The sequence below is a fragment of the Coffea eugenioides genome, chromosome 9, assembly GCF_003713205.1.
Source record: "Coffea eugenioides isolate CCC68of chromosome 9, Ceug_1.0, whole genome shotgun sequence".
Taxonomy (NCBI): domain Eukaryota; kingdom Viridiplantae; phylum Streptophyta; class Magnoliopsida; order Gentianales; family Rubiaceae; genus Coffea; species Coffea eugenioides.
This window is the reverse complement of record NC_040043.1, coordinates 41,736,738-41,753,393: the sequence shown is the minus strand read 5'-3', so window position 1 is coordinate 41,753,393 and position 16,656 is coordinate 41,736,738. Positions and strand designations below refer to the sequence as shown.

Sequence of the window (16,656 nt, the reverse complement as noted above, 5' to 3'; positions counted from 1 at the left end):
GAATTATTTTAATGCAATGAAGGACTTTGCATCCATGACATTGGAAACTGTAGGGGAGTCATCCCGACTTGCATTTCGCCCTTCACGAGTGCCACAGCAAATTCCACAGCCAACCGACCCCAATCGCGTTGAAAGAGCTCCTAGGAATGTTCACGGAGGTCAGCATGGCGGTGGACGCCGTCGTAGATTTCGATCACCAGAACCCACCGTCCAAACCGGACTTGATGGAAGGTCACAGGCTACTGAGCACCAGGGCACCTCTACCGGACCTTTTGGTCATTCTAGGTCCCCAGTACTTATGGAGGCGTTTACGCCCAATACAGACGAGCTCCATGGCAGTGGTGAACAACATGTGGGAGGTACAGATGCAGGCCAAAGTACCCAAGCACTTGATCAAAGACTTGAGTCACAAATTACGCAAGTCGATATAGTGATGCCAGCCCAGCCACGTCGCACACAAAGAGCACACAAACCCAGAGGATGTGGCACGCATGGAAAACTTGGACATCATTGATGTTCAAAACTGTAATTGGTTGCTCCTGTTATGAATATTATTCTAAGTGTAGGGGAGAAAAATGTGTGGGATTTGGAGTAGTTTTATGTTTTGTATTTGGACAAGTTGTCGGAAATATTGCTTAGATTAAATGTTCATGACTTTGGATTTGCTGGCAGGGAGTTTAGTCCACTTTTAAGGGGAGATTCTGTCCAATTTTTTTCAAAAGATAGTAGATGTATATATATAAACATATATATACATATATATATATATATATATATATATGAATATATATATATTCATGGAGCATATAAAATGGCCACCACATGAATGTTCCAGTGAGTTTCGGTGAAAACATGTTTATAATTGCACATGGACTCATTCAATGTGCATACGAGACCTAAAGGTGTCATTTTGGTGTAAATGTGTAAAAAAGATCAAAGAACCTCACGCCTTGATTTGAAATGTGGACATGTTTGATGTGTTTTGATTGGTTGGATATTGTGTTTTTGGTATATTACACTTGCGTGGGGGGTTAGATTTGATGAACAGGTTGTCAAATGTGTATTTCCGAATTTGGTGAAAATTGGAGAAAAAGTTTGGTGGAAATTGCAGTTTCTGTAAATGATGCAGGGTCGAAACGATCCGAGCTCGGATCCAAAAAACCCAGAAAGGATCCGCGCTCGGATCATTCGAACCCATGGCTTGCACTTTACAAATCCGACCTCGGATCCAACAAAACTCAGATAGATCCGAGGGCTCGTCTGAACTACCGTGAGCGATGATCCGAGCCCTTTAGGATCCGACGGGTGATAAAACACATCCGACCTCGGATCGTCGAACAAAAAACCCTTGCATTGTGAATCCGACCTCGGATCTAAAAAACTATGATAGATCCGAGGGATCGTCTGAACAACCGTGAGCGATGATCCGAGCCCTTTCGGATCCGCGGGGTGATAAAACACATCCGACCTCGGATCTTCGAACTCAAAATCCAAAAATTGTGAATCCGCCCTCGGATCCAAAAAACTATGATGGATACGAGGGCTCGTCTGAACTACCGGGAGCGGTGATCCGACACATCTCGGATCCGAGGGATGATCAACACGGATCCGTGCTCGGATCCTCGAAATCATGATACTGAAAATTGTGAATCCGCCCTCGGATCTAACAAACACAGTTAGATCCGAGCTCGGATCCTTAGCATTATACAGCCACCCGCGGCCTCGGTTCGTCATTTTTTCCAGTTTTCTCGCATTCCTCCTAACGAAACCCTTCCCCACCCTCACCAATCTTCCATTTCGACCAATTATCATCTGTTTTTTCATCATAAAACCATCTCTCAACCTCTTTTGCGCTTAAACCCTGAGTTTTCTACAATCAAAAACAGAAATTTGTGGTGTTTTGATCTTCAACGAAAAATTAGGGCCCAAATCCATTTCTTCAATTTGGGGACTAATTTGGGTCGCTGATTTTTCAATTTTTCCATTTTTATCATCTTCCTCCATCATTCCAACCAGTTGAGGTAACAATTTGCAACTTTATTTGCAATTTAAGGCACGTACCAGTTTTCATTATTTTTCAATTTTTGTCAATATTTTGGTAATTGTATAATTGTTGTAATTTTTATTTAGAATTGTGCTACATTATGCAATTTTTATTTACTCGCGTCTTTATCAAAAAGGATCCGAGTTATGCTTTTCTACTAATTGTATAAATGTCTTGTTTAACTACTCATCTAGACAAATTTTTTGATACACCGGAGGAAATCACGTTTAACTACTCATTAAGCTTGGTGCTGCAATAATTCAAAGAGTCGTAAACAGTATATATAATGTGGCGTGTCACAAACTTTTGTTTCTCGCAAAGAGCATTCCTCATTTGGCTCCTGAATTTTACTTGTATAGGATGCACTAGTTACTCAGGTTTTCTCCCAATATCAGAAGATACGTGGTTTTCTGCAACCATAATTATTGGATATTGACAATATTAAATTTGCAATGTTGAACCGACTGGTCTCTAAAAGTTTTATCAGTTGCTTAGAATAATAAACTAGGTGAAGATGAGTTATTTGAGCCTCAAAGGCACCTGAAATTATCATTAAGCTTCGTGGATTTGGTATTATTGTGCAGCTGACATTTCTTAATTTTTAGCTTTATGCACATGAACTCTTAATTTGGGTCATTTTACTTCTATATGTCAACTACTTGAAAGCTTAACATTGACAACATGAGATTGGACTTTTAAATAACCTTCTAATTGAAAGATGGGATTCACAAAATCGAAAAGTGGATTGTTCAAACCATGTGTTGACAATGGGGATAGAAATTCATATTATACATGCCCACCACTGTATCTAAAATTATTTAACCAGGTTCTGTGCTTGTTTTTGGGTGCAGCTGGCAGGAAGTTTAGCCCTTTTTCAAGGGGAAACTCTGCCGAAATTTTCTTAACTCATTAAGACAATTGTGTTTGTTATGTTTTGTATTGCTTCTAATTTGTGTTGAATCTTGTTTGTAATCCAGGCATCATGGCTCGCACACGAAGGGCAGTGATTCGCACTCCTACACCTTCATCGAGTGAGGAACATACACCCTCTTTACAAGAGGAGTCGCCTGAAGACGAATCTCCTTCTCCTCAGTCCCCACCTCGTTCTAGGCGTAAGACGGCATCTACCAGTCGTGACGAACCACCTCCGAACTACGATACCACACGTTTCACATCAATTGAGAATCAGCAGTGGTACGAAGCCGGTTTAGACAAAGAAATAATAGTTGAGAAGCACTTGGCGCCGGAGGTGGATGACCATTACAAGATCTCCACGGCCTTCAAGCGACTTGGTTGGGAGGACATACTGAAGTTGCCCAAGCATTACTATCCTAACCTGATCCGAGAGTTTTATGCCAATGTGGAAGACAAACATAGCCATAGTGGCAATCTGATCCAATCCTGGGTCCGAGGCAAACGAGTGGCTCTCACTCGAGACAAAGTTGCCACGTGGGCCAAACTCAAAGACTCAGGAGAAGATATCAAATTGACTAAGGAGTTCAAGGCTCGTGACCCATGGCAAGTGGGAGAAGCTTTGGCACGTCTTAAGGGTCAATACCGTGAGCGAGGAAGTTCGAAAAAGCTCACCGTATATGCCGATTCCTTCGAGCATAGGTACCACCTGATTTTCTATCTTTTTGCCTTCAATGTGGTACCAAAACGGAGTGGAAAACGGGAGCTCCGCAACAGTGACCTATACTTCCTCGATAAAATGATGCATGGTATAGGTAATCATATGACTGGAATTCCTCTGCCCAGCATCATTATCAGTTACATGAGGACCACAGCTCGCATGGGGGCCGGTCATACATGTTTCGGGTTCCCCCGGCTCCTCTCCCTCATTTTTGAGAAGCTCAAGGTTCCTCTTGGAACCGAACGAGCAGTGGTGACTCGGTCTGCTGAAGAGGTCAATGCCTCTATACTCAAGGCTTTAGGCATTCCTACGGATTTTGGAGCTGCTCTAGTTCGGGACACAAGAGAAGCTTCGACCTCCACTCAGCCTCCACCTCACACTGAACAACAAGAGCAAGCTCAAGAGACGGAGGCACAGCAGACCCTTCCTCCTCCCACTCCACGACCACCGCCTCCGCCGCGATCCAAGTTGCAAGAGATCCTCAATGCCATCTGCTGCATGGAGACACGTGTGATGGAGCGCATTGACCAGACCGAGCGGATGATGACTGAGCGACTAGACAGGCAGGATCGTCGCCTTCGAGCAATGGAGGATCATTTCCAGATTCACCGCTCACCTACTCCTACCCCTCATCAAGAGGAGGGGCCTAGTGGTACATCTCAGGGAGCTGAGGAGGCAGTAGACCCTCGTTCTGCGCAGTCATGAAGACCTTCCGAGGATTCCATCTTTTATTGCTTTATTTTTCTTTTATTGTGTTCGGTTCAACCTTTGTTGTTTTCTTATTGGAGTTTCTTGTTCTACCTATAAGATAATTAGTACCCTTGATGTTTGGATGGTCGTGAGGATTAAGGGGTTGAAACTGCATCACCACTTACCAAGTGGGAAGTTTTGTTTTCTTGTACCTTCCTCTACAATGAGGACATTGTAGATTTTAAGTGTGGGGGGGGGGATTACATACATTTTGTGGTTATTGTGTCTTGAAATGCATGAATTTGATTGTCTATGGCTTAAACTTTTATTTGGAAATATTGTCTTGAGGTTGTTGGCAGGGAGTTTTGTCCATTTTTATGGGGAACTCTGTCAAAATTTTCCTAAATATATTTTCCAATATTAATGGCCAAAATGTTCACATTTTAAGTGCTCAAACTGTTCCATTGGATAGAATGCTATATGTATTTTGGAAGGTTTAGTCCTTATTTTGTTTGGCAAGAATTATTATGCTTAGAAAGTATATTCGGTTAAATAAGAAAAATTATGCTTACAAATTTGCAAGGTTAATGATATTTCTCATTTTCACTTCATTTTATAAGTAAGTGATTGATATAGTCAAAACAAGGCCAAATTCTTCCTTTAATGATGTTAGAGGGAAAAGAAATCATTTCAAAAAAAAAAAGAGACAGAGAAAAAATATATATATTAATCTTCTACTCCAATGATTCACATACCGAGTAACCGGGGGTTGGCATCTACAGACCCATACATTCGCGTAAAAAGGTATCGAAATTAAGAGTATGCTTAGCAATTTTAATAAGTGAAATGTTGAATAACCCAGAATCTTCACATAAAAGTGTCGATTTTCGCGTAAAAAGGCGTTTTCACTATTAAAATAAAATGGAATATGAATAAATCCCTCTCATTAGTTAAGTTTTGCTGCTATAAATGCATAAATGTATATAAATATTTAAACAATAAAAATTATAAATTACGAATAATATTAATTATACATTTATACATAATATTAATATATATTTATAAATTATAATTTATAAATTTTTATAATATTCATTTATAATTTATACATTTATAAATAAATTTATATTACGTATTATATATAATATAATACATTTATACATTTACAGTTTTTTTATCAATACATAAATACATTTATTTATGTACAAGTTTATAAATGTATTATAAATGTCATTTAAGAAATTTAACTTTTCCACTACATGATAGCAAATTAGAGAAATTGATTAATCAATTATTACTAGTATCAATAACAAAATAATAAAATACTATTCTTGTTCATTCTTATTTTTTATTTCACTATAAATAATAATTGCTAACTTTTCTTTTTTATGCGGTATATAATATGTTACTTTTAATATAAGTTGTTGAGTAACTACGAATTCTCAATTAGTTTATAGATACTTAAATTATTGAATTACTAGATTAATACACTTTGCAAAAATTGTTGACGTACTAGATTATTACACTTTACAACATCAGCTACATATATTTTTTAAGAACAAAGAGTTTATGGTAAATTATTAAGAATGAATTTAACAAATAAACAAATTTAAAAAGTAATTTAAAAATTATTACAATTTTTATGCAATTTTCTAGGAATTCGTATTTATCGGATGCAACATAAAGTCCAACCAAAAAGCTTGCTAGATTGGTGTTGATTTATTCCCCCAAATTATTATCAACTATTGATGTCAATATTATGGGATTTTTTTTTTCCTGTTGTGATGAATTTAGAGCCTTAAGCAGTAAAATTTGTAGAAATTTGCATTGCAAATTGTAAATCAAGAATTCATTTACAATTTTCAATGAATTCATAAAGCAAGACAGAATGGCATTACAACTGAAGCAAAAAGAATAATTTTTAGGCAAAATCTAGAATCCTGTTATTGGAAAGCAAACAACATAGGTACATAGTGCATACTTGATCACTAGCAATAATCATAACTGTAAAATTGCAGCTTGCAGCGCCCACTGGACAAGGAGGTTTTGTCGTTTAATGCGAGGTACATGACCTCGCATTTCACAAATGCGAGTTATATGTACACAAATGCGAGGTCATGTACCTCGCATTTCTGAAATGCGAGGTCATGTACCTCGCATTTCTGAAATGCGAGGTTACCTATTTTTTTTTTTTTTTTTTTTTACTTTTGCTGTTACACAATTTAAGGCAATTCGCATTTACCAAATGCGAGCTCAAGGAGCTCGCATTTGATAAATGCGATCACCCCAAAAACAGAAACCAGTACACAAAATACCCCCTTTGTAGAATTTTTTTAAAAATCATAATAATTTTAGAAATTTCTCCAAAACCTCACCAGTCAACTAACAATTTCGACCCCTATACACGTGCCATCTTACTGCAGAAGGCCGCGACATATGCCTTAATTAATACGAGTATGGATTTCCTACTGTATTAGCAAAAGACTACAGTCGAGAGAAATCGATGGAAGGTAACGGAACGTTGAGTGTGATTTCTAATTAAAGGTGTGCCTGTGCGTGCTCCGGCTTATGGCTGTATTCATAATCAAGATGAACAAAGGCACGCTCAATTTCAGGCAATAGTTCAAGCTTCTCTTGCAACGCCTCTCCAATGTCATGGGCCTCTTGCAATGGCATGTTGGCTGGCAAGACAATGTCGACCTCTACAAAGTAGTGAGAACCAAAAGTGTAAGCCCTGACTGTATCAATGTGCCGTATGGCCACGTGGTGGTTCCAACAAAGGTAGGTGAGCTTTTGCAGGTATTCTGGTGCAGCGGATTTTCCAACAAGGGAATTCACGTTCTCCAAGACAGTTAAGGACCAGGTACGGATAGTGTAGAGGGCCAGCTGAAAAAAACATATACGAATACAACAGAAGGTCATAAAGATGAAGACAGAAAAAGCATCTTCAAAATGCAAGAAAGTTGAGAGAGAGGTTCAGATAGCCTAAAACCACTTAGAAAGAGCCCCCTTCTTACAACAAAGGCCAGAATGGCCTAACAGCTGCAACTGAAGATCAATACAAAAATCTGACATGCATTCAAAATACTGAAATTCAATTGGAAGCTAGGCAGCTTATTGCTGTCCCTTTCAGAATCTAACATATCATTTAGATTGTGGAATTGATACAAGGAGATGAGCATTCAGGGAAAGAAGTGCGACAAAGAAACATCTTCAGATGATACACACAAATTGGTTATCTGAATCTGGTTCATATACATCAGATGTGGCAACCACATTTTACTCCTAGATACGAGTAAGTTAACAGACTGACTAAACAAATCACTTCTCATGGTGGCCAATGAAACAGAACACAAAGAGGACTACAAAACTAGGTCATGGGCTATATTGGGATTTACACTAAAGTAAGGTATATCAGCAGACCCAATATTCAATTTCAAAATGAAGAAGGCCAATAGTATATCAGTGGCCCTCGTTGCTTGAATTAAGTTCCTGCTTTGGATGGTAACTTGATACCCTCTCAAAGAGTATGAATTTCAAAAGAAATACTAAGTTCCTGTCATGCTTTTCTTTTTCCTTCCTTTGTTTTTTTCCCCTAAAGCTTTACTCCTAGAGGGATTGACATTGACAGCTACTGAAACCACAGAAATTTGTTTGCTAACCTTCTACAGTTGTGAAACACACTGACTTTTGGCATAGTGCAAAAGCAAATTCCATCACCTAAGTAGACTACAGAACCACAAAGACAGATCAACTTACAATGATAGCTCCGACAGGGTCCATCCAATCACTGATAGAATTAGCAAGTAGTGCAGCAATAAGACCAATGATGTTGGTGATCACATCAAAGAAGTGGTCCTGGGCATATGCCTTGACAATCTCATTGGTAAAAGACCGGCAATAAAATACCAGCAGTAGTTTTACCAATGTCACACAGAGCATTATACCAACCACCCAGCACTCTTGCTCTGCTGTCAAATTAAATCCGTCCTCCTAGAAAAGGTTGGAGAGCCATTTTAGTTACAGGATTCAAAAGATGTCAAGAGCAAAATGCAGAGGAAGAACATAAAAGGAACTCTATCATCTCATCCTTGCAATCAGCAGGAGGAATAAATTTTTAAAAAAATGCCAGCAACCAGATCTGAACACCCGAATAAATTTGAATAGACCCACCCAAGCCCCCATATAGTAACTTACATCAGATATTAGAGTGCGTAGGGATTCCAAGATAATTTGCAGCCCAAGAGTTGCCATTACAGATGCAAAAACTAGGATCCCCTGCATATGAAACAATGAGAGATCTCAAATTAATGGAATTAGAATCACATAACTGCCACGAGCAAAGTACGTACGTAGAAGCCCAACAAACTTAACAAATTTGTCCCCATGTTAGTAAATTTATATTAAAAAAAAAGAGAGAGAGAGAGAGAATCAGTTTATCCATCATTATTATATTTGACTAATTTGACATATTTCAACGCATATTTTTTAACCCCAAAGTGAATAATGATCCAATTATAACGTAGTAAAGCATGAGTACAGAAACATAGATGTAATTGGTCTACAGCTACACCATAGTTTACATTTCTGTTTATGTAATTCTTACGTAACGAAACTGGGATAATACAAGAACTGCTACTAGTAAAATCAATTCAGAAGACTTCAGGGGGCAAATTTGACGCATTTGAATCACTTAGTACAGTAGAAGCCATGAAATTTCAGGATTGTGCATACAAATTTATTCCTCAACTGCAAGGAAGCAATCTAGTCAATGAACATTCCATTCCAGCACAGTGCAATATAGAAAGCCAAACTAGCATGATAAAATGGCTTTATGTTATGGCAGAGGATAGGTGTACAGTTGCAGAGAGACTAACCAAAGGTTGCATGCGTTTCTTTCCAATAGGATACTGATATGGGTTAGGGGTCTGCATAGAGAATGCCGTGAACCAAAGGATAAACCCGGAAAGAAGATCAAGAAGTGAGTCTAATGTGGATGCAATAATAGCCAGCGAACCACTCCTGATGGATGCATAAACTTTAGCAGCAAAAAGAACCATATTTGCAATATTTGATAAGCGAATAGCAGCTGTCTCACTTCTAGCCAATTTCTCTCTCTCTTCCTGAAACAAAAACAGTCAAAAGTGAATAACCAGGTGCTCTCAACCTTAATTCTTGAATACTAATCAGCATTTGAATGGTTTTAACACAATCACCAAAAACAGATGAACACTCGTTCGGTACAAACCTTTGACATCCCAGGTATAAAACCGCGCTCAGCTAATGCATCCATTTCGTTGAAACCCTCCAGCATTTCCACCTGCTGTTGATAATACTCGGCCACATTATCTTCTGGACCTGAACCATCAAGTAAAATTGAAATAACTGCAGCCCATATGTTCCCTAACTGAATTACAACACACATCACTCTCAGTCATTGCAGATGGTAAGCAGCCTCCTTTGAATCCAACTAGAATTATTCAGGCAGAAAATGATTGGTAGAAAACCATATGCACAAGGTATTTGTAGAAGTTAAGGCAAAATTATTAAAAAAAAAAAAGAAGATTAAATTGGCAATTCTGAAGTATCACATCCAGCATAAGTTCCAAATTTAAATGGATAATACTCAACAAGCCAACAATTCAACAAACAAGAATATCAGACATTTCAAGTCTCCTAACAAGATTACAAGCACGAACTGGTGGAAAAACTCCATCAGATTGATCACCGGAGCAGAGCAATAGGACAAACTGACCAAAAATAAATCAACAAACAATTAAAAATGAATAAAGTCGAGAAAGGACCGCAATCTTCACTCGGTGAGCTCATATTATAAAGCCTTCAGCAGTCAGCACCCAAACCTTAAAATACAGCTCTCTATTCCAAATATGCACTGAGCAATGAAATTTTTTCAAGAAACAAAAAGCTAAAAATATTTCCTTAAAAATATCAACCAAGCAGGTGTCATAAATAAACTGGACCTGTAAATCTAATCTTCCGTACTTAAATAAGCCCCAGCAACTGACTGGTGCTCCTTTCCATGTTTAACCACCATTAAAGCCACTAGGCCTCTTTGATTTTTCTCCTCAAATTGATAGGGCCCCACCCAATAGAACAAATTCCTCTTAAGAGACAACTCAATAAAATAGACCAGATTTGTAGCAGGGTCAAACAAAGAAGAACAAGAAAAACGACACCACACATTCCAAAAGGCGATTCCAGGACAATAACTAGTGCAAAACGGCATCAGCAAAAACAAAAAGGAGAAGTAAGTAGATTAAACTGCGGAAGTTACCTAGAACTCCAAGGCAGTCATGGCGGCCACGCGGAGGTTTCTCCTTTTGCTCAGCAGATAACTGGAAGCCGTCGAAGTTCAACCGCCAGGAACTGTCAACATTGCCGTTCTCCTGCAACAGGAGTTGCTCTTCGGAGCCGCCATGATCGCCATCGAGTTTCACCGGCTCCACCATTCTCTGCTGAGGAGGGTTAAAAAAAAAAGAAAAAAGAAAGGAAAACCCTAGAAGAAAGAAATGTTAGAGTTCGCCGACGGAAACTATACGTATCGGTTTAGCGAATGGGGTGAAGAAGGTGGGAAATGTGACTAGAACGGGAAGTGGGGGGGCAATTTGGGAAAGGTGAAACTAGTGGAGGTTGGTGGTTGCGTGCCTTGTGGTGGCTCATGGCGGGGAGCATTATGAACCAGGTGAGTGGGAAATTCGGGACAGCAGATCTTTTGTGGAAATTCACGCTCCCACGCGCGGTTGTTTCGTACTCCATTTCTTTCGTCTTCTTTCCTTATCTTCAGCCTCTTTAAGAGATTCGGAGAACGACTCTTTGCAAATGAGCGATGATTGTTAGGGATAATTTCACAAACTTCTCTTAATTATTGCAACTAGCTCAGCTCTAATTTAAAAAATTTATACTTACCTCCTTTATTATTAGCATTTCAGTAACAATATAGACCCAATATGTTAAATTTATTCTAAAAATCCTAAAATAGTCTTTTGTTAAATGGAAAAAATTTACTTCTCAATTTTTCAATCCTGCAACTATTACAAACGACGTAACAAATATTCTAACGAACTCAACAAGACACTTCAATTTAATCTCTACATTCTTACAAATTTGACAATCAACCTTCAAGCAATACTAGAGACCATATCCCATATCTCTAGGCAAATTCAATTGCATATTTTATATTTCAAAAATCATTTTTATACAATCGGCATAACAGCATAACCCTCCTCAATCAATGTTCCTTTTTAGGCCATCACTTTTTTATTTTATTGTTTGTACTCTGTATCGCCACCATTCTTTTCATCTTTATTTAGTTTGACGACAAATCTACTCTCGCAACTTGTCATTTGACAATTTCAATTCGATAATATTTATCAAAAAAAAAGAAATGGGGTCTATTTCCATAATAATTTGAATTCAAAATGTATCAGATGAGACAGCAACTATGGAACAACTACTGGATTATGAAATACAGAAGAAAGAATGTAGGAGAGAGAATCGAAAACATTGAAAAAGAGTTTGTTTTGTGTGGCAATTGTTGCTTTAGAATGATTGATTGATTGTAGTTATAGATTTTTTTTAAGATTATGTATAAGTGAAGGATATTATAGCTATTTTATTGTAGGAGAGAAAGTTAGTGTATTAGTGTATTTATTCAAACCCGAAGAGAGGTAAGTGAAATTGTCATAAACCTCTTCAAGGTGGGATACAATGTAATTGATTAATTGTATACTTATTTAATTCATTTCCTTATTAAGAAAGCTATCTACTATAGAACTCAGATAAAAATGAAATTGGGACATCTCAATTCGACTATTATCAACGAATAAATAGTTTTAATTAAATTGCATTCAAGTCTCTAATCATTTTTTATATTTTGTAGTTTTTTTATATTGTCTTGGAATAAATAATTTGGATATTGTAATTAATTTTCATGTCTTTTTTTTTTAAAGTCTTCTACCTATTTATGATAGTTGCGCAAGCATACAAATAAGTCTATTTACATGACATCTTTAATTCTTAAGTTAATTATTCAATCTAATATGTTTTTCAATTACAAATTAAATCAAAATAACGTAATAAGAGAATATCTTAATCTTTTTTATGTTTTGACAAAGTTTTTATACATATAAACTGTCAAGAGTATGATAAATAGTTTTTGATTTTAAGATGAATCATAGTATTAATTGAATAAAACAAAATAAAATATGACGAGATTTAGTGATGTATAATAAATTAAATGCATGACAGCTAATTAGTGTATACATTCGGTTGTTTCTTTAGTTAATATTATAATGAGAGTTGTTCGTATAGGTAGAAAGATTGTATGAATAATCTATGTGATGAATAATTCACTGTAATAACTTTTATGCAAAGTTAATAAGAAGACTTCTGGTTTTATATCTTTGCTGGAAGAATAGAATTTTGGTTATTAGTTTTGGGATAAGAAGTATGTTTGGCGGCAGAATCACAAACTTTGCAATTAATAGCAAAACAAATCATACTCGAGGCCCAAAAAAAGTAATAAACCATGGCGCGTGCAAGAGCACCGAGTGGGATAAGATGGATGACGTGGCAATATATGCTGACTGGGTTGGCCACTTGGGAATTGACAAGATCCCCGCTCTAAGGCGGATAGAACAGTACGTGTAAGGGCAAGATTGAGTGAAAATTCCTATGGGGATATGCTAATAAACTGACAACCGAAAGGCTCGAGCACAAAAAGGAATAATGGATCCGGATGACAAATGATTCAGCGTTCAAATCGGGCCCAAAAATGAGAATTGAGACCCATATGACTCATCGCCATCACAGAATGCTTGTGGCCCAATCTTCGTGGGATCATGGGAATCCCCAAAATTTAAATATTTTGTAGGTAGACTGTTGTCGTTTTACGGAGAGTCTTGGGTGAATATGTGTTCTTCTGCTCTTTTAAATAGAACCTATAATGAGTCTAATAATTGTTTGATTTGAACATGTGGAAAGACATTAATATTGTTTCAATACATTTATTAATTATTTTTTAAAAAAGTTTCACATGTACAATTTTATAATAAAATTTTACAGTTTAAAAACTATCCCAAAAAAATGTAATCCAAATGGATACCATCTCAATTCAATGGACGATGACATTCATTTTATTACTATATACAAAAGACTTTGACATTTTCAGCCAAAAAAAAAAAAAAAGGGCATGGCTCACGGAAGAGTGGCCACGTTGATTTTTCGGAGTGTTTTGTAAGGAATGGGGTTGTCTCTGGAGATCCAAATTTTTATCCTCATCACAAGTGATTTGAAAAAACCTATCATGGTGGTAGGCGGGAATTTGGGTCCTCTAAGATTGCAACTTTTAATCATTGAACGTTGATCTCGAGTCGATTTTGGCCATTAAAAGTTATTAAGATCCAAGTACACGGACGTTAGATACAAAATTGAGGCAAGTTTAGTTGATAATTGGCATGATGTTTTTGTGATGAATACTTGCATAATAAAGTTTACTTTTCAAAAAAAAAATCGTGAATATATTGTTAATTATTTTTTTATCTCATAAATATTAAATTATTACAATATATTTTTTTACAAAAATTTCAAAAAAATAGCATGATGAGGCAAGTTTACAATGAAAGATGAAAACCGTAGCTAGCTTGATTTTACAAAGAGCTGCCAAACTCCAAGAAATGGCATGGGATTATTAAGGGATTGCCTACGATACCCGCTTCTATGGTGAATTTCTCTCCGTTCATGTTATATTTTCCCCCCTAATGCAAAACGGTGAAAAACTTGCCTGCAACTTCAAAATTTCGAGCCAAAAGTGTTTCTTTGCGGGAAGAACTTGAGTACTTGCACAAAAAATAGCTAATAAAGAAAAAAGATGGAAACGTTTTCGAAGCACCAAAACCATGTGGCTGCTGGGATTCGAGCCCAGGTCTCTACGGCCACAACGTAGAATTCTAACCACTAAACTACAGCCACATTTGTTCTCAGCACGTCAGGAGCTAATACAAAGGAATATTAAGTAAAGACCATACACTCTTTAAGTACAAAATACTTTAGACACACAACAATGTCAAAATGGGTAGCTTGGTCAGGCTTGGAAGGTCATAATGGACAATTGATATAATTGAATTAATTCATTTATACTTATTTAATAAATGGATCAAAATAAATCAACCTATTTGTACCCATTTAAAAGATGGATATGAATATACCCAATTACTTATTTATAACTTGCTTGAAATTCTACATTTTTTAATAAAAAATTTCACATGTTGTTTGACAAGAAATAATGACATTTATTGTTTTTAAATTGGAAGAAAATTCTAATTTATTTGACATTTTCTAAAAATTAAGTTTAAATATATAACTAGTTTTGTACCCGTTCGTTGAACAGTAATCTTCAAAAAATAGTACAAAACAAATAACAAAGATATAGATCTTACCTGTACAAACAACTATTTCAGTGAAATCACAGACAAAAGGTTCTCATTTGAAACAAAAAATTGATTATAACATAACTACCCATGAAAAGAAAAATAAAATTAGACATAATCTACTATAGGTTCCACAATAATCTATTTTATTGTTAGCTATATGAATAGAAAAAAGAAAATTGGACATGTCAAATCTACCTCCAGTCGTTTGCATTTGCACGAGCAACACAGCAATATATCATTGCACCATTTGCTACCATGACTAATTAGGAATCTAGATTGTGCAAGATCAAATCCTGGCTAATCTTCCTATAAACCAAAAGCTCAAATTTTCAGCAAATACAAAAGACATGCAATGATTAGCATAAAATTTTGATGGCTTGACTGAAAAAGTTTACCACAATTGTATATGGTAGTGCTTTTAAGAAAATTGACAACAATTAAGGTTGAATCAATAGTAATGTCAGCTTTTGTTAACAATAACACAAAAAAAAAAAGAAGGAAGAAGTCAAGTTGATGCAAATTCTTATACTTGGCTTGTGCCTCACCTTTTCATTGATGGACTTGATGACTTGCAATTTATGCAATTAGTGGTACCTTCTTGCTCTTCGGTTACTTGCCTGTTGAATATCTATACAAACTACTAACCAAACTACTAAAAACCTTAAAAAGAAGAATATCAAACTACTAACCAAACCACTTAGATTTCTAAATACAAACCTTCTAAAAAGAAGAATTCTTAATAATGTCAGATGCCCCTCTACCATAGATTACACCAACCCATATCACTAACATTCCTCCTGCCCATAATAGCAAATCAGTTTGCAGCTAAAAAATAATTAGTATTTGACCTAAATAAAAACCTTAAAAATCACAATTCGGTGGAAAAGAGACAAAGTGAAGAGTAATAGATCGAGAACCATGTATGTGAGTAAGAATGTAGGGCATCTTGGGTAATGATAATCTAATATTTGAATTGATATTTCGAACTTTTGAAGATGAAAGAGAGATAAGAACATAATTCAAAATAATAATAATCCCAATGATTTTTGGCTTGAAGATTAGTTTAGGATTAGGGTTAAAGAAAAAAAATCAAGAGAATGGAAGAGATAATTATGAAAGGATTATCTAGAATTCCATCCAAAGAACGAACAAAGGCAAAATAAAAAAGAGATATGGAACAATGAGGTTATTAGGTTATTTCATAGAGTGTGTTGTAGTTACTTGCTATGTTGTTAAGTCATGTAGAAAAGAGATAAAAGAACAAGGACGAGAGTACGACTTTATTATGTATACATATGATTATTTGACATACGTATGATTATTTTTAAATGTGTATAAATGGATGAACCAAGTCAATCCACTACTCACAAGTTAAATAGGTTTAATTGAATATTTATTTAGACCCATTCAAAGTTCATTGCACACCCAAGTCCACTTATTGATAGGTAGATTTGGACGAGTCACTATAATGGGGCTGTGGTTAACTATTTTGTGAATGACTAAAATAATTAAATGAAATGACAAATAGAGGGTGCTTGTGGAGTATGCAAAAGTGTCCTGAGTGGTCGGATGATTACCCAAAAACATTTAGCAGAAATAGATTGCTCAAATGATTAATTTGATCAACTCATATTTAATGGTCATATCAGTCACCTAATTTTGATCCCCGTCGATTTTTGGTAGTTTGAAGGAATAAACACGAGCTACTTCAACGTGAATGTTAGTAGGTTAATGATTAGAAGCGAAGAAACAACTAATTCACCTACCCAACAAAAGCCAATTATCATAATTCATACGGATTAGTTGGATCTGGATAACATGTTTAATAGGGTTGGATT

The 16,656-nt window shown here is 36.2% G+C and overlaps 1 protein-coding gene and 1 non-coding gene across 4 annotated transcripts; both read right to left on the bottom strand.

The window, feature by feature from the left end:
- Positions 1-6,707: 6,707 nt before the first annotated feature.
- LOC113782932 (metal tolerance protein 11) lies at positions 6,708-11,058 on the bottom strand. Of its 3 annotated transcripts, none has more exons than XM_027328907.1 (6): positions 10,663-11,058; positions 9,616-9,725; positions 9,245-9,490; positions 8,565-8,645; positions 8,127-8,360; positions 6,708-7,253 (listed from the first exon to the last, which is right to left on the bottom strand). In XM_027328907.1, the coding sequence occupies exons 1-6, from the start codon at positions 10,835-10,837 to the stop codon at positions 6,906-6,908; spliced, it is 1,194 nt and encodes a 397-aa protein (XP_027184708.1). In that variant the 5' UTR covers positions 10,838-11,058; the 3' UTR covers positions 6,708-6,905. The 3 variants fall into 3 exon arrangements, with proteins under 3 accessions (XP_027184708.1, XP_027184709.1, XP_027184710.1); XM_027328908.1 differs by lacking the exon at positions 10,663-11,058 and adding an exon at positions 10,172-10,299; XM_027328909.1 differs by lacking the exon at positions 10,663-11,058 and adding an exon at positions 10,349-10,371 and having other exon boundaries at positions 6,709-7,253.
- Positions 11,059-14,285: 3,227 nt separating this feature from the next.
- Positions 14,286-14,357, bottom strand: TRNAH-GUG. The gene has a single exon. It is a non-coding gene; the product is annotated as a tRNA-His (tRNA).
- Positions 14,358-16,656: the final 2,299 nt, after the last annotated feature.

Excerpts from the sequence above, each read along its gene's own strand:
- LOC113782932 (XM_027328907.1), bottom strand. The coding sequence starts at position 10,837 with ATGGTGGAGCCGGTGAAACTCGATGGCGATCATGGCGGCTCCGAAGAG. Across the intron at positions 9,726-10,662 it reads TGACTGCCTTGGAGTTCTAG|GTCCAGAAGATAATGTGGCC; the intron begins GTAACTTCCGCA and ends TTGATGGTTCAG. Across the intron at positions 8,646-9,244 it reads AGAAACGCATGCAACCTTTG|GGGATCCTAGTTTTTGCATC; the intron begins GTTAGTCTCTCT and ends TTTCATATGCAG.